The sequence below is a fragment of the Telmatherina bonti genome (assembly GCF_933228915.1).
Source record: "Telmatherina bonti genome assembly, chromosome: 22".
Lineage (NCBI taxonomy): Eukaryota > Metazoa > Chordata > Actinopteri > Atheriniformes > Telmatherinidae > Telmatherina > Telmatherina bonti.
The window spans coordinates 14,469,373-14,491,449 of NC_136631.1; the positions used below are offsets into that span (position 1 = coordinate 14,469,373).

Genomic DNA, 22,077 nt, shown 5'->3' on the forward strand with positions numbered 1-22,077 from the left:
TGGGTATCGCCTGTGTCACCACTTCAAAACATTGTTTGCCCTTTATGCAGCTTCTCATTATAAATGAATAAATCAGTTTGGTGGTTCTTTTCTTTTTTGATTTTGCCAAGACATGGATTTCTTTCTAATTTAATATTGACTAGCTCTGATTTGCAGATCATGAATGAATGACACATAGTTGAGGGGAGGCCAGTGGGAGAGCCATATTTCAGTTTGTACTGTTTTGAGTAGTCCGGCTAGAGTCAGATAAGCTTCAGTGTTTGTCAGGTGAGTGCCACACTGGGATCAAACCTGGCTCTCATTGTGTGTGATGCTGCTGTTCATTGCAGCTGGCCAAAAGACCAATCTGTGAGCTCTGGCTGTCAACATCTGCTCCAGAGACTGCACCATCTGCCCAAGGCCCCAGGGGGGAAGCATCTTTCCTTGTCTCAGACCAGCTGCAGAGCCCAAATTGTGGACCTGAGCAGCTTTGCAAAGGCAGCGAACACAGCCAAGACACAGGCAGAGCTGCTGAGTGTTGGAGCATTTGTCTGACACAGTTAGCCACATTTTACTTGTCAGGTGTGATCATTTCAAAGTTTAGTGACATGCAACTTCTGCTTTTATTGATCCACCCCCCTACACACATTTTAGTGACATTGAGCGTTCATCCTACTGAGTTACGTAACATTTTATTATTAGCCCACAATTATGCAATTTTGCTATATAATGCAAGAATTGCCTTAGTTTAGTTTTGAGCTATTCAGTTAATTTGCATTTGTGCAAGACAAGACTCAAGTAAAAGATAGGTTCACAATTGTTAAGACATTTTATTCAATCAATTTTAAAGAAACAAGTAAAAACAGTGTACAAAGTTTATATTATTTGTTTACTAAAGCTGGTGTCCTCAGTCTCAGAAATACAGAAGGGGCAGGTACAAAAAAGTTGAAATAAAAAATACAAAAATGAACTTTCCCTATCTTCAGGTGACAGTAAAGGGGGGAGTGTGCATATGTATAAGAGTCAAAAAGTGAACAAGGGTTTGCAAACGATTTAAGAGAAGACAAACGTTGTAAAAACCGTTACATTCAATGATGTTTGATGCACTTTGAAAAATGATTATCTGTCATTGCAGAAAATACTGAAGTGCTTTTAGAAACTAAAGAGTTTCACTTCCAAAGAGTCTGTTTAGCATCAGCTGTCTTGAAAAAGGAATAAATCATTCAAACAAGTAAATCTTGTTTTATTTGTATCCACGAGACTCATTTTTATAATACAAAAGAAGATAATTTAGTCTTCACCAACCATTAAATACAAATAGGGGTCCAAATACAATCATTTTGGGGCAGCAAAGTGCATATCATTGGCACAGTAAAACTCATTTTAATCCATGGTCTCATAAATAACCCAGAAGCTCATGAAGGATGGACGTCCCCTAAAGTAGCAAATCAAAACATGACTACTTATCCCCTGAAGCCCAGTTTGTTTGCAAAGTATTCCTAAAGAAGTGTATTCTGTTATAGTGACCTCATTGAGGCTGCAGAATATGCACTGGATGGAAAACACCCAATAGTGTACTGTACATGAAGGAAAAACCCAGAGACAAGAAAAAGGTCTGAGGGGTCAGTACTGGGTGACCCTGTCAGAGAAAAACCAGGAGGTGTTTGTAGCACAGCATTCAGATAAAGGCATCAGGAACTATAAGCACTTACTTCAGGGGGGAGATGGGGAAGCTATTTATTAACCTGAATAGGAAACAGTGGGTCTCTCAGTGATGTGCAAACAGTTAGAAAAAGAATCCACTGTAGGTCATCTTAATGCCTAAATGATTACTCATGCTGTGGTCTTTGCATGTCTGCCATTCCTCACATCAGACTGTATTGCACAATTGATTTATTAGACCCATTGTGGTGTGTGGCATGACAATACAACAGACTGCCCTGTGTCAGTTTTGCACCAGGGTAGCAGGAAAGTGATAAAAGTCCTTTCCAGAAGATTTCATTTCAGTCTTCGGTGATTCAGCCATGTGTTCCAACACATAAGTATGCAGAAATATTAACTTTATTTGATACGGTACATTCACTTCTGAAGCCAAAAAAATGTCTATATGGAGTTGGGAAAACATGGATTTATCAGTCACCTAAACTACACACTCTTTGCTCACATGGTGTTTTTGGTCCACAGCATGCCTATTTTCTATTTGTAATGGTTGATATTTTACTGTATATGTTCGATATAAACGACTCCTTTCAAAATGAATAAACTTTATAGTCGTAGCCTAATCTGTTCATAACATAACTACATTTCCTCATTCATTATGGCGTATGGAAACCTGCTCAGTATACAACATAACAACCAGGAAATGCAAGGTAGTGTTATCTCCATGGTCAGTCTTCAAAGGCCACATAGAAAGAGTACATTTATCTTTGCTTTGTCTCAAAGTTTCCTTCTTCCTGTAAAACACAACGTGCTGATTGTGACCGTTACATCCAACAACTGCTTCTGCAGAATATGCTGGGAAGATGCGGCCGAGGCATTGGGCTTTCTGAGAGTGCAGTCGGGGGGGAGAAAAGGGAGATGGTGGGACAGGATGAATGTTTGAGAGTCGTTTAGGCCGTCCCACTGGCAGAGTAGGAGAACTGGGGGAAGTGGGGTCTCCGCTCACTGTCAAAAGACTCCATACTGTCATCTGGGAAAAGAGGGGAAAAAAGACAATCCATAACTTTGCGAGAGATATATGACATATGTGCAGAAAAGAAGTGTCTGTTAACGCTCTGTTCTGTACCACTTACACAGTGGTTCCTCTTGTATCTGGATATATTTGATCATTCGTGTTAAAATCAATAGTTTAATGACTGATCGGTTTCATTTATTAGTTTATTATAACTCAACGTTAATGAGAATTAGAAAATTTAAAATCTGTCATCGTTCTCCTTGATTTTACAGGAAGTTCAATACATCTTTGTCCTGTATGCATCACAAAAGCATCAAGAGAAAAGAATAGAAATGACCATCTTGAACAATTTTCGAAAGACACAAAAGTAAATCTACAACAATACTCTATCAGATCTACAAAAACTTTCATTTGATACAAAGATACTTAAAGATATAGCTCATGTTTATAAATGTTTTAACAATGTGTGAGATGTGCACAAAAAGAAAATAAAATTGTTACAGCATTTATTAACTCAAAAATAGCATAGAGACAATACAGCATGCTGTAAATGAGATTTATGTATTTTGAAACCTAAGGAGACCAGGTTTTGCAGGTTTGGAAGTGAAATATTTCACACTCTTGCTTGATTACAGAATATCAGGCGCTCTTCCTTTGTTTACTTATTGTTTCATAACTCAGGAGAAATTATCTGTTGGCTGCAAGATCACCCGAACCAGTTCACAATAAAGCCTACTACTGTTAATATGTACCACTGAAATACATACATAGTGAATAACCGTCACTGAAATCAGGTTGGCTGTACTGGAAAGAAAACATCTGGACAGCAGTATATCTTCCTCTAGAACTACAATATATGGTTCAGCATCAATGGTGCCTATCAGACATGCAAGTTACACATGCCAAGTGCATCACTGCGTGTCCATACCATCACAGATGCTAATATGCTGGATGATTTCACATTTCTGTTGCCCAGACTTTAATCACAACTGGTACTTATTAGATTATCAACCTTAATTATTGTATCCTTAAATTAACTGAGAATATTTCTGGTGGTACCTGTTTTTTTGCCCTCTACCCTATCCTGAATCCTAATATACCCCTGTTTTAATATGTTAAAGGCAGCGCTGGATAAAGCCTGCTGCGGTGCCTCAGTTCGACCTGTTCTGTGTCCTGTGTTTCCAATGTTCTCTGTCTGTAAAAAAAAACCAAAAACCTTGGACGGGTTGTTCTGGAACCTTGAATTTCCCCTCGGGGATGAATAAAGGATTGTTGATTGATTGATTGACTTATAAACTGAACTATTGGATTACTCCCAATTTTTACTTTTCATAAAAAAACTTTCTATGTATAACAAGTTGTTAAATGAAGTGTGCTTTTAAATAAAAATAAAGATAAAATTATGTATGCCCCGTTTTGAGCATCATTCCAATGCAAAATGAAAATAGATGGGAAAAAGCCATAAAATAAATAGTTTATGAATGTATGTTTATTTGATTTAATTCTGCCTTAATTCACATTTCAAACAACAACTACATGTTTAAAACCAGGTGAACTATTTTATTTGATGACTAACATTTCTTTTCTTTTTTTTTTTTTTTTAAACCTAATTTTCCTTATGGAGTCATTCACTCTGCTTTAATGGCACTTGCTGTCCAGTAGAGGGCACACTGCTCTCAAGGGACCTGAGTAATACCTTAACTCACATTTATGAACTCCACACGACTGACTGGAGCCTACAGAGGCAAAAACTGAGGGCAGAGAAGGGTTTCAAGGATCATCTATTTAGATAACCGTTCATTTTAAGAGAGGTTAAAAAGAATTTATGAAACAAGTCTGATGGCAGTTTGTCTCCATCCACCAGTTCTTGTACAGGTGTAAAAGCAACATTAAAATACTGCTCAAGGGGAAACACTCTGATTACTTGATGCTGTGTTACCGCAGCATAAAGTCATATCAGATACATGGAAGTGTTTGTGTGTCTGACGCTACCTTGTCCAGGTGGCGTGATAGTGATGGTCTGTCCTGTGAACTCCTCGTCAAAATATCGTGTGTCCGTCTCCGAGGTAACTTGGGGCTTAAACGGCGGGACCAGCTGTTGGAGAGGAGAAGAGACGCAATTATATCAGCACATCACAGCCATCAGTCAGTGCGGTAACAGTTGGTAGCCTGCTGACATTGTATATAGTTTCTAGTTGATGCTGCTTCAAGTCGCACAACTTTATTGATCCCTTCAGGAATGACAGCTATCCAAGTTTGTTGCCTTTCTAAAGACAAAAATTACAAATAAAAGAGAGAAAGCAACAGAAAAAAACCCAAAAAACAAAACGTACTTTCTTTTCATAAACATCTTGCCATTCAATGCCGGCAAAGAACTTGTGCTGCATGATTTCCTTGGCATCATCCGGCCCTCCGCCTAACCTGGAAACACAAGCGTAAAACATTTCTACCATGTACACAAGATCTGATGTATAGAGTCAACATAGCAGTATAGCGGAGAAGGAAACAGAGATTCTCACCTTTGCTTTGGGTCTTTCTTCAGAAGACCTGAGAGCAGTGAACGTGCTTCAAGGCCGAGAGTCCGAGGGAAGCGGATGTCTTCCATGAGGATGAGCTCAAACAGCTTCTCATGGTCCTGGTTGTAGAAGGGCAGTCTGCCACACATCATCTCGTACATAACAACCCCCAGCCCCCACCAGTCCACAGCACGACCATAGTCATTGTCTTCAAGGACCTAAAGGAGGAGATGATGAAAGATTTTTAATGCAGTTGTTGTGATGCTCTTGGGCCATCTCATAGTCATGATGAGGGTGCAGAGTGCAAGTTCTTAAATATATTTTTTCATAATAATATAAAAATGGGAAGAAAAAAAAAAAGATGTCACAGTTATATAGCAACGATTTATCGCCTGACCAGTAAGAGCATGTTTGGACGTCACAACTAACCCAACAAAATCAACCTGCTCTCCCTTCTGGACTGGGCTTTCGAAGCGGCTCGAGCCAACACTGACTCACATCTCACATTAGGAGCAAGGATAGAGTTTCCCCTGGAGCCTTGCATATTTAATCATCACGGGGCCTTCTACACATTCGCAGACACACGTACAGATCAACAAACAGACGAGGTGTTGGTTGCTTAAATAAGCAAATCTGTGGCATTAAACAGACCACGGTTTTACAAATAAGCCAACTCAATTAATGCAGCTAGAGTCACAGAAAGGGGGAATAGTTGGTGTTACTCTTTCCATAAGATTTTCCTTGACACTCCTTAATGAGACAAACTCCTCCATTGTTGTGATTGCTTGGTGAACAGTGCCACCTGTTGCATGACTAATGTGCTGCTGAGCAGAGTTGTTCCAAGGTCTCTCGGGACATGTACTGGATTCTACCTTGCCAGGCGGATGTTGAAGGTGAAATCAAGACAAGGAGAACAGTCTGTTCTCTTAAACCTTCAGCAGCATGATGTTAGATAATTCAGAACTTAGAATAGAAAACCAACGTAAAAAGAGGAGGTGGATTAATAAAATTAGTAATATGGAGAGAGAGAGGGGGGGTCCAGGAAAACAGATTGATGGAGGTGTCCGTAAAAGGAACAAAACTGATGTGTGTGTGTGTGCGCGCATACAGTGTACGTATGTGTCTGTGGGCACTCAGCCTGGTACTGTGGTGAGTGCTGAGCATCAAGGAGGGCTGGGAGGGCAGGGGAAGTAACGTGAAGCCGGTACAAGGCTAGGATTACTGGGCCGTCTCTATTTCCAGCGCTGCTGTCGTGTGATTCACACCGTGCGACAGCTGGGCCCGCAGCTGCCCCATATATGTAGAAGAGCACCACAGCTGTGAAGCTGCCAGGAGCTCAGGAGCCAAGCTCATCCCTCATATACGTAACCAGGACTGCCTGCTTGCCTGGGCCCCAGCTCTGAACTAATACTGTTACACTGCCCCAAAGGAGAGGAGATAAGAGAGGAGAGAGGGAGGAGGGTTGCGGTGCTGCTGATGGTTTAGAGCTCTACTCGGTGTACTGCGCTTTTTCTGCTCACAAAAGTTCTGCACTGACACCTATTAATCTTTAAGGACAGCGAATCCAGAGCGGTGCTGGTGGCTAGATTAAACATATCTGCTTTTTTTCCTTGTAGATGTTCCTTAACAGACCGTTCCCCAAGCCATTAACGGTTTTCTTTCAGGAAGTGCTTAATAAAAGTGACAAAGTGAATTTATCCAACTAACTCCTGAGACAAATTGGTGAGGCTGGTGCAGACTGGGTCTGTCCTTCCCCCCCTCTTCCCTTCTCCACAGATCTGGGTAGAATATTCCCAGACGTTACAGCATTCCTGTGCAGCACACACAACAAGGTCATTGTTTACTGCAGAACAACCTGTAACACTGCCTGCCCTGCACTCCACAGAGACGCTTGCCAGCGACCCTGTTGCCATGGTAACGCCCCCTGATGTCTCCACGCACTCTTCTGCTGAGGTTGGAGCTGTCATAAACTGTGCTACTTTGTGCAGGAGCAAAGTGGGATGGGAGGTGCTTGGGATAGACAGGTGCAGTGGAAACAAATGTTTGGACTGAGGTATGTAGACGCATGGTCCATGAACCTTTTGAAAACATTTTCAGTGCTCTCTACCTTTCCTGGTGCTGATGATTAAAGGTATTTCAGTCTGACAAATGTGTTGATCAGAGAAACCCTGATGCACAGTGGGATGGCTTACCCACACCAGCTCTGAATCTGCCCGGGTCAGGTGAGGCATCCCAGGCAGCAGCGGCGTCCGCGGCTCCTCTGGTGCAACACAACAGCTGGAGCAAATTTGGTCCCTTTCTGTGAACCATCTCTTCCAGTGGCAGAAGCTTGTGTTTCCTGATGTACTGCCAGCCAATTACCCCTTTTCTTCCTCCCTCACCAAGAAAATTCCAAATGCAGTCTAAAAACAACGATACGGCAACTGTGCAAACATGGACGCCCCTCTCCCAGAAGGCATTTTTACGACAACAGGCAAGGGAACCGACAAACACCCATGCACTTACACACACATACTGGAAACACTTATAATGAAATATCAGGTTACCCAGCCCCTCTCCAACACTTGTCATACCTGCATGCAACAGGGAGTAGCCACACCCCTCCCCTTACGCCAAGTATAAGTGCAGTCTGCCCTGAGCTGGGCACGCCGCACACTCATTAACTCAACTTCACTTGGAGATTAGAAAGGTATTTGTAGACAGCTGCTCTTTCCTTCAAAAGCTTCCTCACTGATATCCAACAACACACTGCACTTTTGTTGGGGATTTGCAGATGTCGCGTGTGTCAGGGCCACCATTTATTTCTGGGATCCAAACTATATATTAATTTACTTTAAGAGTGGTTACTAAATGCAGATTTCTTTCAACTGGGCAAAAAAGGTTCAATGAAGGGTTTCATGTGTCTTAAAGATTTTATGAGTCATGCTACTGGATCTAAACTTAGCACCAAAGAGAAAAATTGGACAGATATGATACCAAACTGATCTCCACCACTATCCACTGACCTGACACGGACTGGTTTTTTTTTTCTTCTTTAACTTGACATTGATCTTTCCACAGTTTAATAAAAAGAAAGAGACTTTTCTGCAAGAAACACTGAAGATAATATTGTGTTTACCTCAGGCGCAAGATACTCTGGTGTCCCACAGAAAGTTTTCATTGTGGCGCCATCTTTGATTCCTTCCTTACACAAGCCAAAGTCTGTGATCTTTATATGCCCATCTTTGTCCAGCATGAGGTTTTCCAGCTGAGGAGAAAAAAACCCCCAAAACAAAGCAGTGAGAACACATAGTGGAAACAAAAACCGATATGACAGAAACCTCAGTAGGCTTTGATTTAAAATGTTTAAAGTCTGGAAAATTGAAATTGAAAATAAACAATGTTGAATGCTTTTTAATTTCCTCAATTTTTGCCCAAACCACAAAGACATTTACTTGATGACAACATGTATAGTCAAACTGACCTACAGTCCAAAAAAAAAAAGTGCATCACACATTGTCATGACTGGAGATTGCATGTCCTCCTCCTCTTCACTGTCCCTATCTCAGTTAAAGTCACCTGGCAGCTGTAGCTCACACGTGGCCAGCAGCGCCCAGCCAGAGTCAGCACATCCTCCAATCCTGCTACCCTGGCATTTTCAGGAGAACCCTAGCAAGCTGGGAGCTTGCCTCGTAAACCCGAGGGAGACAAGGAGAGGGGGAGGGAGGGAAGAGTGTGCTGTGCTGACCTGGCTGGTATAGTTTTATCAGCTGGAGGTAGCATGGCTACAAATACCAACTGCAGCAGTGATAACCCCTTTAAATCAAATTACACCATTAAGCTGAACTACAGATACAGAACTGAAACACTGAAACGTTTTCAATGTGGAAGGATGGACATTTTCATCACAGTTAAAAAAAAAAATTTTTTTCAAGAGTTTCAGGATATAGATTATAGTCAGTTACAGACTATGTGCACAGTTAATAACCACTGACAGCCACATCTGTAGAGGTGGCTGTGATCAGGGCGCACTGGTAGTTATTTCTGTCTCGCTGCAGCAATGTATGGACCAGGCCTGCATCCAGCTGCAGTGAGGTCTGGAGGCTGATCTGAGGGAGGCAGATCAATAAGCCCTGACCACACCAGTGCTCTGGATGGAGATAAACCCTATTTATATACAGGCAGTGAAGAATAAAATGGAGAAAAGGAAAATGAGTTACAGGCCAGGATGTAAAAAAGGTGAACATGCATTCTGCCTACCTTCAGATCTCGATAAACCACATTTCTCTCAGCATGCAGGTAGTCCAGAGCTGACACAATCTCTGCCCCGTAGAACCGAGCGCGTTCCTCCGAAAATACCCGGTCTCTTGACAGATGGAAGAAAAGCTAAGGACATACAAGGAGAGATTAAGGAAGCCAAATAGAAGTGAGGAGAGGTGATCACACCAGGAAAAAAAAAGGTAAATTCATCAATGGTAATCAAAAGTACTCAATTATTTATTTTTGCAGTGATCGATAGGTGCATATTTATTTGAAGTTGATAAAATTGTTTTACCTCACCACCATTTGCATACTCCATGACAAAGCATAGGCGATCATGTGTCTGGAAGGAGTATTTCAGTCCCTGTAGACCAAACAAAAAAAACCAAACAAAAAAACAATCCAATGCTTAAAGCAGAACTTTGCATTTCAACTAAGTCAAGAGGAAGCTGGCCTTTAAACAGCAGGTGTTAACATCATACACCACATTACAATGTCGCAGGCCTGCAGCTGTAGCTGTGTTTTCTAACAGACATTAGAAGAGAAGTGAAGTAAAAATAGAGTATTTGGTAAGTTAAGACCTTTAAAACAACTTTAGGGCTACCATTCTGCCATTCATTATACAAAGCAAATTGTGCATTGTGTTGCCCTGACCTGCTACAAGGACCAAACCTTGTCAAGGAGATATTCACACTACAAAAGGGTTAACAGGGGGATATAAGACAAACAAATCTCCACTGTTGTTTTTAAAGGGTTCCATTCGACTGCAGCCTTTAAAAGCAAAGCACTTTAAACATTCATTGGCCAAACGCTCCCTTTCTTCTCAATGTATGCTTCTGAGTTGGACTGAAGAGGTGCCTGAAGATCTCTAAGGGTTAAAATAAGGTTTGGTTTAGGTATATGGAGGAGCTCCTTACGGTCAAGAATGGATGCTTTGAATTCTGGAGGACTCTGTTCTCTGTGAGTGTGTGTGCCACTTCATCCTGAGAAAAAAAGGACACAAAGAGTGTTTGTGCAACTCTTACAATAGCTAACTCTTTAGGTATCAGTCCTTGCTCCACTGCCCTCCTAAACCCCAGTGTGTTTTCACCCCTTTACTTGCTCACTGGCAACCACTCACTTTTGCTACGATCACCTCCTTCTTTAGGATCTTCATGGCATAGTAGCGTCCTGTGGCCTTCTCCTTTACCAGAATAACTTTGCCAAAAGTGCCTTTTCCCAGGAGTTTGAGGTATTCAAATTCTTGCATAGTCTAGAAGGCCAGAGCAGAGAAAGTGGTGTCTGGTTACAAACAGGAGCATTAACAAATTCAAGCTCTAACTAACTGAGACACACAATCCCACTGACAACACTGAAGCATTTTAGGCACCATTTTACACACCAAGCAATTTCCACTGCTCTAATGGTTTGGCCTATATGTGGTTGTGTCTGTGTTAACCTCTGACCCAAACTCTGAGGAGAATGTTGAAAATGGTTGTGTGGGGGACATCCAATCCTGTGGCCCTGGACCTTCATGTCATGACACAGGTGGGGGGTAGTGGTCATGCTATCTGGTGCTAAGCCACCCACGGCTGATGTTTGGGAAGGAGGGGCGGGAGAGGGGACAAAAAAATGAGCTGAAGCTGTGTAAAGCAACTAATGCTGGGCAGGGCGGTGTGGGGGAGGGGAGCCATAGTGGAAAAGGAGGCTCAAGAGGTAGAAATACAGGTAATGTGATTATAGTAATTAACACTTGTAACAGAAGGAGAAAGGAGATTTGTACTTATTTATGAGCAAAACATTCATAACAGAGTGTAAATGTGTCAGTACCACTTTGTGTCTGGGTTTGGTCAGGTAGACCTCCATATCCATGGGGTCTGGAGAGGAATCCATCATCTCCACCTCTTGTTTCTGGAGGCCTTCGGCCACTGCCTGGATGGCTTTGGTCCATTCTTCCCTGAAGGAGACAGAGACACGGATCAGAAGAAATTACATCCCCCCATTTGCCATCATTCAATCAAAGCAACTCAATCGAATAATTATCTTTTTATTTACAGGAAGATAATTTCAACAATGACTGATGCAAATAACTGGTGGATGGTTTGCAAGTATGAAACAATAAAAACCTATACAAGCGTTTTTGCTTCAACATGTTTGGGAAGATAATAAGATGATAGGATCTTTATTTGTTTGGTTGTTTTCCAGCGACAGGGACGGATTCTTTTAAATTCTTTTCATTTCAATGATGTGGCCTTTAATGGTCTTTGAGCAGAGAGGTGTGTGCTTCTTGCTTGCCTCTCCTCAGGGGTCTCCACGTGGAAGGTGCGCTCGATGACAGTGGTCCACTGCAGGCAGCGGATGATGAATGTGTTGGGCTTGGGCCGCTCCGTCTTCATCAGCTGGCACTCTGACCACAGCCATGGAAAGTGGGGAGGGAGATGAAGAGAAAGGCCAGTGTGTAAGGGAGCAGAGGGGAGAGACAGACCCACAGTTATAGCCATTTATCTTTATCGCCACCCAAACAGACACTGTTGGCCAGTTTGGAAAAGAACAGGTGCACTTTGGCTGAAGAAAACAATGGAGATCCTTAATTTACAAGTCCTATTAAACATTTAGTAATAAATTAGGATTTTGTTTTGTAATATAGGATAAACCAAAGAATAAAAAAGTACATTTCATTAGAGTTAAGTAGTTCTTGAACTTGACTTTTACCGCCAATTATATTGACCTTTTGAGCCCCTTTTCATTTTTAACACTCTTTTGAATCAGATAAAATGGCAAAAGCTATTTAAATTTTTCCAAAAGGTTGAGTTCAGATATATTCTCAGTTCCTCAGTCTCAAAAACTAGATAGAGTGAAATCAGTCACTGAAAAAAAACACTTGAAAAAGAAGGAAAAAACAAAACAAAACAAACAAAAAAAAAACCCCAGTAGGCTCCCATATTGCAGACAAAATTGTATCAATTCTCTCCTCATTTCCTTCTTTTACCCCCACCACATTTTAGAGCAGATAACTGTCTAGTAAGCAGTTTGCAAAGACAATAACTCACAATACTCTCATAACTGAACTTACAAAGCAGAGATTTCCATCTGCACCCTTCTCCACATTAACATCTGTTCCTAAATGAAACATGTCAGCAAATATGTCAGAATGTGACACCAAAATGGCCCCTGCCTGATAGATGGAGAATTCGGAGTGGCCCACCACTGAGATCCAACATGGCTCCGTCAGGGTGAATATGTAATCCAGCTGCAGCAGCCCTGTCAGCAGTGACACACCATGTGTCCTCTGTGATGGGGTCGCAGCAGTGACAAAAACCAAAGTCTCCGCCTCAGAGCGGGGCCCAGATAAATACTCGAAATCAGGCGGCTAATAGCCACGATAACTCAAGAGTGTCGGGGAGGAAACGTTTTGTTAAACAAACAGTATGCTGTCTAACTGCTGCGTTCAGTCATCTGCACAGCTTATCACAACAACTTTCTTGGATGCGAAGATGGAGGGAGATTAGCTGTTCTGGGTATTTCCTTTGTTAATTTCTGTCACACTATAAAATCAGAAAGGAAGATTTAATTCATACCAAATGAATTTTTAAAAAAAGTTTTTGACTGGAGGGACAGGAAGTGGCACAGATCAGGGAGAAGGTGACCTGGAAATGATTAATTATCACAAATTGGTCACGAAAACGGTCACAAGCTGTGGGTAGCGACTGAAACTACAAGACTGCGAATACAAGCGGCTAAAATGAGTTTCCTTTGCAGGGTGGCTGGCTGGGTTCCCCCTCAAAGTTCGATCATCATGGAGGGGCTCAGAGCAGGGTTGATGCTCCTCCACATCTAAAGGAGCCAGATGAGGTCACTCAGGCATCTGGTTAGGATGCCTCCCAGACACCTCACGTGTTCAGGGCTCGCCCCTCTGGAAGGAGACCCCAGGAAAGACTCAGGACACTCTAGAGGGATTACATCTTATGGCTGGCCTGGGAACACATTGGGATCCCCCAGAATGAGCTGGCAAATGGTGCTAGGGAGAGGAAAGTCGGGGCTTTCTTGCTTAGGCTGCTGCCCACATGATCCGATTTTGGATTAAGCAGCAGAAAGTAGATGGATGGATTATTACAAATAATGAAGTTACATGTAAGAATTAAAGCAAAATTAGCTAAAATCTAATTTTTTAATTTTTTTTTTTTTAACTTTTTCTTTGTTGGTAACAAGACAAAAAAAAACTTATCACAAGTTTCATCAGTGTTTCTTAGGCATTTTTTTTTGCCAATTTAACATTGTAAATCTAGTGGTCTTATGACTTGTGAATCTTTTTCACAACATGTAAACACTCTGGACAGAGTAATATCTCACTCTGGGGAAAGCTGGCAACATGACGATGTATAAATACTCCATTATGCTAGGAACATGGTAGTGTTCAACATATAGAAGTATATTGCATGCTGCATTCACTTGCTCTTGGGCATCTGAGGTTTTCCCAGGTAAAGATAATTTTAACACTGATTATCTGTTCGAAATTGATTGTTTACTCTAAAGATGACACCTGGGAGAGCCAGACAAATACCAGGGGTAGCACACTTTAGCCTTGGCTTTGGGCTGAGAAGTCAAGTTGGGTTTTTATTGCTTTGGACTGAATAGAGAAACAGAAAATGGTTCTTTAGCAATAATAAACTAAGCTACTTGATCATAATATTTAAGATGATTCATTATTTATCTTTAACATTGTAAACACCTGGACATGCTTTGTACATTGCCTTGAGCTCGTGCCACATGGTTTTTGGCTGAGATACATGTGACAAGGAGACAAGAAAGTAAAAGTTATTTATCACAACAATACAAGTAAAGACAGGAAAAGTAACAAACTAGAGGGTGAAAGGAGCAGCCAAGAAACAGAGAGGAAAAAATGTGGTGGTTTCTCTGAAGCAGATACTCACGTGCTACAGAGAAGTTATTTAAGGGGGTTTCCAGCTGGTCAACATCTTGTGGTCGCTCTTTGTAGCCAATGAATGTACCATCACTCTTCAGCAGAAAATACCTCGGCCTCCAGGTCTTGATGTATTCTCCTGATATGAGAAAGATAGTGAAAAAGTCTGTTCAGTTTAAGGAGGCTAAATTAAAACCATTTGTGACCTTGTGATGGAGATTTCAAGGATTTAGTCTCAAAGCCTCAACCAAGTAATCGGTGCATTTACATTTCCAAAACACTGACCAGTGCACAAACTTTTATTTTATCTTGTGGTTTCATGATTAATGTTTTGGTTCTTTTTTCTTTTTAAATCCCCAGCAGTGTAACTCATTTGTAATTACTATGCTGCTCACCAGTGCTACCTAAAATGGCCATCTTGTCACAGTCTTTTTTATTTTTATTTTTTATTGTATAGGTCAGCTGCAGGACAAATGCTGGTGTTAGCTCTACCCCTCCCATGCATGTTCATTTTAGACAGTTGTTTGCTATGTAGGTTTACAGAAATCATTCTCACTGAATTAAAAGTCTAGTCTAACCATTTCTATGAACTGGTGAGTTAAATCTAAGAACCACAACAAACCTGTGAACAGAAAGTCAATATATTGTTAAGATTCTGTGTGCTTAAAATCATTTGACAATGTTTTACTTTTTATTTCAATACTTTAAAGTAAAAGTAAAGTAAAAATGACATACATCAAGACTTTTTTTTGTCCAATACCAATTAAGATTTAATATTTGCCAATACAATCAGATGCTTCATTTTCAGATAGCTTAGAGCTGCTTACCATCTCTCATTCTCCCCCATTAAACTAGCTTATACAGAAGGCTCCATTACAGCTGATGTAAAGCAAGGAGTGGGGTGTTTATTCATAATAAATAATTGCAATTCAGACTGATAAGAAAAAAAAAAAATCACAAACACTTTAATCAAGACTGGATCTGATAAAATACTGATACAAATACTGCTTGTAAGAAATAAAATAAAATATAAAATCAGTAAAGTCCACCTTTGAAATTTTCAGACAACTGTTCCGAACATCTTTTACTCCACAATACCAACCAACAAAACCATGAAGCCATGCAAGTACAACCCGTTCACTCAGACACACTTACAACACACAAATTAATCTTCATGAAGGCAGACAAAGCTCAATTTATTGCGGTGACGCTTCAGGAAACGTTGCGCCAGATGTTGCACAGACGGAAAAAGAAAAGCTTACATACCATAACAAGGCAGCAGCACACGGTGGTGTGGAACTTGGATATTTATACAGGAAAACTGTAATTTATTTTTAATTACGGAACCACATATTAACCCCCTGCAGAGCAGCGCCAAGCTGTCCTTAATTGCCCCATTTCCTCTAACACAGAAGTGTGGAGTGTGCGAGAGAGGGAGTGTGTGTGTACGGAGATGTAAAAGATCTGTCAATATGAGCTTCTGTTACCCTCTCAAACACACTTCTGATTGATGAAACTGATAACAGATCAGACAGTATAGAACAAACAGCAGCAAGCGGTGTCACACCCATTTAGTGCACGTCTATATAAAGTATTTAATGAAATGACGTAAATGACACTGGATGGTTTCTAGGTTTGCAGTTTCTTGGCACTGTAAGATTACAAACCACCTTTCTCTCCTTTTTAAAAAAAAACAAAACAAACCAAAACAAAACACTTTTTCATTGAGCAACTGCACTCCATATGGCTCTCGTGGACATTAAAAAAATTTTTTAAAAAAGGGAAAAATGTATCAATTATAAAACATGTTGGCCACTAGCAGCAAGATTAAGTTTGGTAAAAAGGATGTTTGTAAATGATCTTTCTGCAGTAATGATAATTAAAAAAAACTGTTTAATTTCTGTAGAACAAGTATTTAATGTTAAAAAAAAAATAGATTTAGCTTGACTTTCACAGCAGTCAGATCAGTACTACCTTTTAGCAAAGACACACACACACACCCAGGGCAAAATTTCATTTCAGTAACGCAACTGCAGTGATGACTTGTTTGGCCTTTCCAAACAACAAGCCTTGCTAATCAACCCTGACATAAGTCACCTGCAAGTGTCTGCTGGTCTCCAGAGAATCCACATGCACAGGATTATTCATCACAACCATTTGAGACCACTCAACTTCCTTCGTGTTTGGAGGCATGAATCAAACACATGAAATCTAAACACTCAAAAGCACACAAGGTGCAGTTTTAGGACACATGCAGCTGGGAGTTAAATCAAGAGCCTGTTCAACAAACATAAGATGTCTGAATCTACAGCTAGAGAGTCTCCTGAGCCCTTTGTACTGAGCCTTGTTTTCCCCAGCAGGGCCCCAGCTGGTGCCTCGCTCTGTGGTCAGGTTTTGGCTGACCCATATTCCCCTGCTATAGTCTATGCCAGCTAACATCGAGGACAGTATGTGCACAACGCAGAGGCTGCGTAACGAGTTCTCTACCTGACACCATGACACAAGACGACGTCTTAACATGCATTCTCCTGCACGCCACTGGACAACACAACCAAAGTTTCAGTATTTCCGTTTTTGGTTTGGAATGTGGTAAATCACTTCCAGACAATGTAATGTTCACACGATCGTACATTACACCATTGAGATCCTGACGGGCAGAGACAGGTGTATGCATACAGCGCCCTGTGCTTGTGTGTAAATACATTTGTGTTTATACGCTGCCTCATAGGCAGTAAAAGGCATCTGTGTATAACAGATTACATCAACGTTCAGTTTGGAAGGCTGAGAGTGTTTGATGCCAGCTCCACTGACGCAAAGGACCCACCAGAGAAGCAGCTTGGGTGGTAATGTGTGACGCAGCAGCTCAAGGCTTGGCATGTACTACATTTGGAGATATTCGGCCACACTGAGGTAGCCTTGATCACATGGATGTGAGAGAGATGATAATGCCAGCCATGCATTCTCAGTCACTTGAGTCTTCCAAGAATTGTCACAATGCTGATTTGTGATAAGGAGTGCATGGCCGCTGGGGAGAGGCCACGCGAAGCATATGAAAAGGTAAACAATCTCATGAAGGAATGTTACACTTAAGATGTAACACGTTGATGAGATTTGTGAAATACCAACAATTATAGTGTGGCAAAAAAAAAAAAAGTGGATGTCTTTTTCTGGGATGATATCTGCCTTTGACAGCGCTGGACTGTCAAAGAGAAAAAAAAATTAAATCCACATCTGCAGTACACATCCTTAAACTAACACACTCCTAGATAAGAGGACAAGAAACTTCTGTACCACTAACCTGTCACATGACAGCAGTGGAAGCATTATATCCGGTTGTCTGCAAGTGCGCGTGTGTGTGTCTCCACTACTCTGCAGAGAAACCCCCTCCCCTTCACACACACAGTCTGCGCTGAGAGCATAAACAACAAAGATGACCCTTGTCAGCTTCCTATTTACACCCACTTCCCCTTTACTTTTATTCTGTCGTACTTTCCGGACAGTGGCTTTTCTTAAGTACTGACATGATGAGAAAGTGAAACTGACAGCTGGGCTGTTTTTGCATCTTTAACTTTTCACGTAAACAATGTTGGGGAGAGAAACTGTGGTCACAGATGCACACTCTTATTTGGCACAACTGAAAACTAAAGCAAAATGCAGCAAGAGCAGCGACTGTGCAACAATTTCAGAGGGTGATGTTTGTGATTCTAGTAAGATGCCCAGGTTTAAAAAGTACTTTGGTTGTTTATCCAAGCCACAATGATTCAAATGAAGGGTTCAAAATGGGTAAAACATTAGAAAGTAGGATAATTCTTAAGATTTTACTCAAAATGATTTCAGTACTTTACATCCTGTATATTGCGAGACCCAGTGCAGACAGATGACAAAAGGACAATGGGTCTCGAAACAACACAGGAGAGCCTTCTGCTTTTAAGTCACTTCATCATCAACAGTGTTCCAGTAAACTAAACCGACTTTGATGCTAACATGTTCTCCAAAACAGGAAAGTAGCCAACAGACAGACTGACCACAACCTAGATAAGATGAAACCTGCATCGAGTGTCACACAAAAACAAGGAAATCAACAGCGTTATCTGGGTTATAGAATCATAGTTTGTTTTCTAACAGAAGTGTGACAACAGACATGTGGCTCAACTCAACTAAATCAGGGGAAGGACAGAAGCACAATGAGACTGATTTGACACAAGATGAGCGATGAGAGAACTGGAGGGGATGAGAAAGCTACGCAGTGAGAGAAGAGTTGGGACTGAGTGGAGTGGTAGTGAGTCAGATCACTACATATGTTCCTCACATATGTAGGACTGTTAGTGGAAGGGAGTGTGTGGGAGTGTAAGTCAAGTGTGTACGAGCCATGCACACTGTGTGAGTGTGCATGGGAGGAGCTGTCAGGGTCTGATAGAGTGTCTTTACATGACAAGCAGCTGCTGAGGGCTGGGATGAGCGTTGGGCAAAGTGGAAAATAATGAAGAGAGAACCGCTGCCAAACACGACAGAATTCATCTTTATTTGCCAACTGCTGCATGGCCCTGTGTGTGGACAGTTTCAGCATGCAACTGCCACGCCCTTTACACTCCAAACAGTAAACTACAAGGTAAACTCAGAACAGGTTTTGCCACATCTGTACAAACTGGAGCATTTTCTTGCTGGCTTGTGCATACGTTTATCAAATTAGGGGCAGTGTGTTTATATTGTTTAAGTTTGATTTATGAAAATGAGCTCTAAACACAAGTGTTACATCATTATCACCTTATATCATTATCAACTTAGATGACTGAAGAGTCATAATAGGTCATTTAAATTCATATTAGTGTTTGACAAAGTAATTACAAAGTCATGTGATTAATCTATGAGGCCTAAAGAGTAAAAGTAATGCAGGCTTACTGAGGAACCGGGGGATAAAAGGCAAAATTTTGGAAGTCTTTAGACAGAAAAGGAAGTGACAGGGAGTGACTGAGGTTAGTGGCTGTTTCCGAGGAGAGTCCTGTTCTATCCGTCTCTATGTGACAACGACAGGAATGTTGAGGTCCCAGCTGCTGCGGCTTGTTGGCTTTTAATAAGACACATCATGTAGCATTCATCAAGAGGCCCCTAAAAGAAAGACCTCAGTGTCCCCATAATGTGTCCAAAGTTAGACATCATCCCTTTCTCATCTTGTTTCTCTTCTCTCCCTTTATACGTTGAGTTTTAATAAAAGTCCACGTCGAGACAAAGAGGACCACAGCAGACATCTGGCACAATATAGACCATGAACAGATATACACTTGCATTGCAAGTGGGTAAATGATCTCACACAGAGTGAGAGGAATTGAGAGAGTCAGACAAAATGTGCCTCTCAGAGCCCACGCCCAGTGGTTGGACTTCCTGAGAAGGCTGCTGTTGGGTTTTGTCCCCGTCTGGCCATTCATGGCTTGGGGATGAGGAAGGGAGCCAGTGGTAGCTGCATGAACTGTGCGTGTGTGTTTGAGTGGTGAGAATCGGATGAGAAGGGGGGGTGGTGGGCGGAGGTTGAGGATTAGGGAATTAGAACTCCAAAGCGAGAGGAGTGGGAGGGGGGCTTCGCCTTTTGTTGGTTTTTCCTCACCCGCCCCCGCCATCCCTTTGGCCCTTTTCTGCCGGGTTCTGCCTGTAGGCTGCAGCTGCGGCCTGCCACCCTGTGCCCTGCATCCTAATGAGCCGCAGGCTGCGCAATCCAGAGGAGAGAGGGCTCCCTGATGCAGGGGTCACCACTGAGTCCCCACAAGCTCTACCTCTGCCTCCATCATCCCTTGCTCTAGTCACAGAGCTCTGGGATGTGCTACCCGAATATCCAACAACCCCTTTGTCAGACTTTGTGTCCAAATAAGGCAATATCTAACTCATCCTAAACTATCCAGGAGTTTGGACTCCTTCCTGTCCTCCCTTCTCTTTGTGTGTTCTTGACACCTCCAATCCCGAACCTCTTTTGTTGGCCTCTCATGCAGCTGTATGGAGGGGGTCTCCAAAGCCAGGGCTTTGGCAACAGCATCAACAAGTTGCGTTGAAGAGCCACCACGGTCTCCAATCTAACCCTTTCTCTCTCTGTCACTAGGGCTGCTGCTGCTGCTACCCAAGCAAGGAAAAAAAAAGGCAAGGGGGTTGGGGATGCAATGGAGGCTGCCCCTCTTTCTCACGCTCATAAGAAAGCCCTCACTTCTTCTCCATGGTGAGTGACACCTGCTGATTACCATAGAGACACTGTGGGAAGTTCCCCCTGACACACTGGGGCTGAGATTTGCCCCCTCTCCCTGGGTAAACAAGCACTCCATGGATTAGTTAACTGGGTTACTGCATGGCAAACAAATAAACACACATTATTCAAAGCAAATTAGTGCCAATGAACTTTCAATGACCAGTGTAGGATCTAATATCTTCAAACAAGAGAAATATACCCCTAATAGGGATTTTTGTTCTGAAACAGGTAGTCTGCATTAGAAAAAAGGTCAAATACATTTTAAAACTCTGAATAAGATGTAAGGTATGTTCTGCTTATCACAAGAAGCCAAAATGCAGGAAGTAACACATAACATCATGCAGTCGGCTCTCAGACAGCTGAGCATCCCCCTAATTTCTCTGTCTCCTCTTCCCTCCCCACGCTAGAGAGTGGTGCCAGTGATGTGATTGATGTCAGTGACTGGGAGCTTTTTGCTGGACCATAGCTACTTCCGCTATGAGTCTGAATTGTCAGCAGGGTCATTATCCTAGCAACAGGGTGGTGTGGTGGTGGGCAGGGAGAAGACGCTGGAAGTTGGGGGAAGACAGAGGGGGTGTGGGGGGTAGGCTAAGGGGAAAAGGGAGGTGTAATGAAGAAAAGAAGAACAGAAAAACGTAGGACTAAGGATGGAAAAGAACAAGAGAAAGGACAAGGATGAAGACAGAGAAGAAACAGCACAGACAAAAAGGGGAACGGAGACAGGGAACGCCGCTAAGCATCACAGTTGTAGTAAGCAGGCGGGCTCTGCACAGGAAAGTAAGCACACAGCAGGCTTGCCGTGAGAGGAGGCGAATGGTGGAGGTGCCTGCCTCCCTCAGCCTCCTGGTTCCACCATCATGGCAGCCAGCCTGCTTGCCGACAGCTGCACTCCAGTAATTTAGTTCTCTCCACCACATTTAACAGGAAACTGCTACCCATTACCCAGAGCAGGGGGTATGCGCTGACGGCCAGACACCCGGCCAGAGCGCTGGCTTCCTGGTGTGATACCCTCTGCTGCTGGACCCTGCCTAGAGGGGCTCCACTCCCTAATCAGTCAGCTGCGTCTATCGGGTTGAATCAGAGTATTTATTGCAAAGTTAGAGTTAAATGTTGTGAAGTTATTAAATAATCAAGGAGAAGCATCAAATGTTCCCATTTTATCTTCAGTAAAACTCATTTAAAAATTGTGTTATCAAAAAAATGATATCCAACACAACCTTTTTTCTATTCAGTTTTTAATATTTGTTCCAGTTTGGTGCTAGAGCCAGGTCAGACTAGGACTTTAACAGATCTCGCCTTATCATAGGTCAGACCACCCCAGAACAATATCATTATGTTATTATTTAGAATAACTTTTATATATTATATATTTACTTGACCAATGAGAAAGTTTTCTTTATTCCCACATATCATTTGTCTCACTTCTCTTTTCTAAAAATGCTTTAATATAACCTCTTACAGCATCAGACATTCATTACAAACTGCAAACTGCAATCAGCTTTTTCTTAACCAGTGGCAACCTCGTATGCTAGCCAGCTATATT

At 42.0% G+C, this 22,077-nt stretch overlaps 1 protein-coding gene across 1 annotated transcript in view; it reads right to left on the reverse strand.

Moving 5' to 3' along the window:
• Window positions 1–2,442: 2,442 nt before the first annotated feature.
• The window catches only part of akt1 (v-akt murine thymoma viral oncogene homolog 1), a 29,122-nt gene continuing 9,487 nt past the window's right edge, over window positions 2,443–22,077 (reverse strand). Inside the window, exons 3-14 of the mRNA XM_079262518.1 lie at window positions 14,319–14,447; window positions 11,683–11,794; window positions 11,218–11,344; window positions 10,529–10,660; window positions 10,326–10,391; window positions 9,704–9,772; window positions 9,409–9,534; window positions 8,288–8,416; window positions 5,173–5,387; window positions 4,987–5,074; window positions 4,646–4,748; window positions 2,443–2,668 (exon numbers count right to left, since the gene is read on the reverse strand). Coding sequence (XP_079118644.1) covers window positions 2,589–2,668; window positions 4,646–4,748; window positions 4,987–5,074; window positions 5,173–5,387; window positions 8,288–8,416; window positions 9,409–9,534; window positions 9,704–9,772; window positions 10,326–10,391; window positions 10,529–10,660; window positions 11,218–11,344; window positions 11,683–11,794; window positions 14,319–14,447 — 1,376 coding nt within the window. The 3' untranslated portion in view covers window positions 2,443–2,588. The remainder of the gene's footprint in view (window positions 2,669–4,645; window positions 4,749–4,986; window positions 5,075–5,172; window positions 5,388–8,287; window positions 8,417–9,408; window positions 9,535–9,703; window positions 9,773–10,325; window positions 10,392–10,528; window positions 10,661–11,217; window positions 11,345–11,682; window positions 11,795–14,318; window positions 14,448–22,077) is intronic.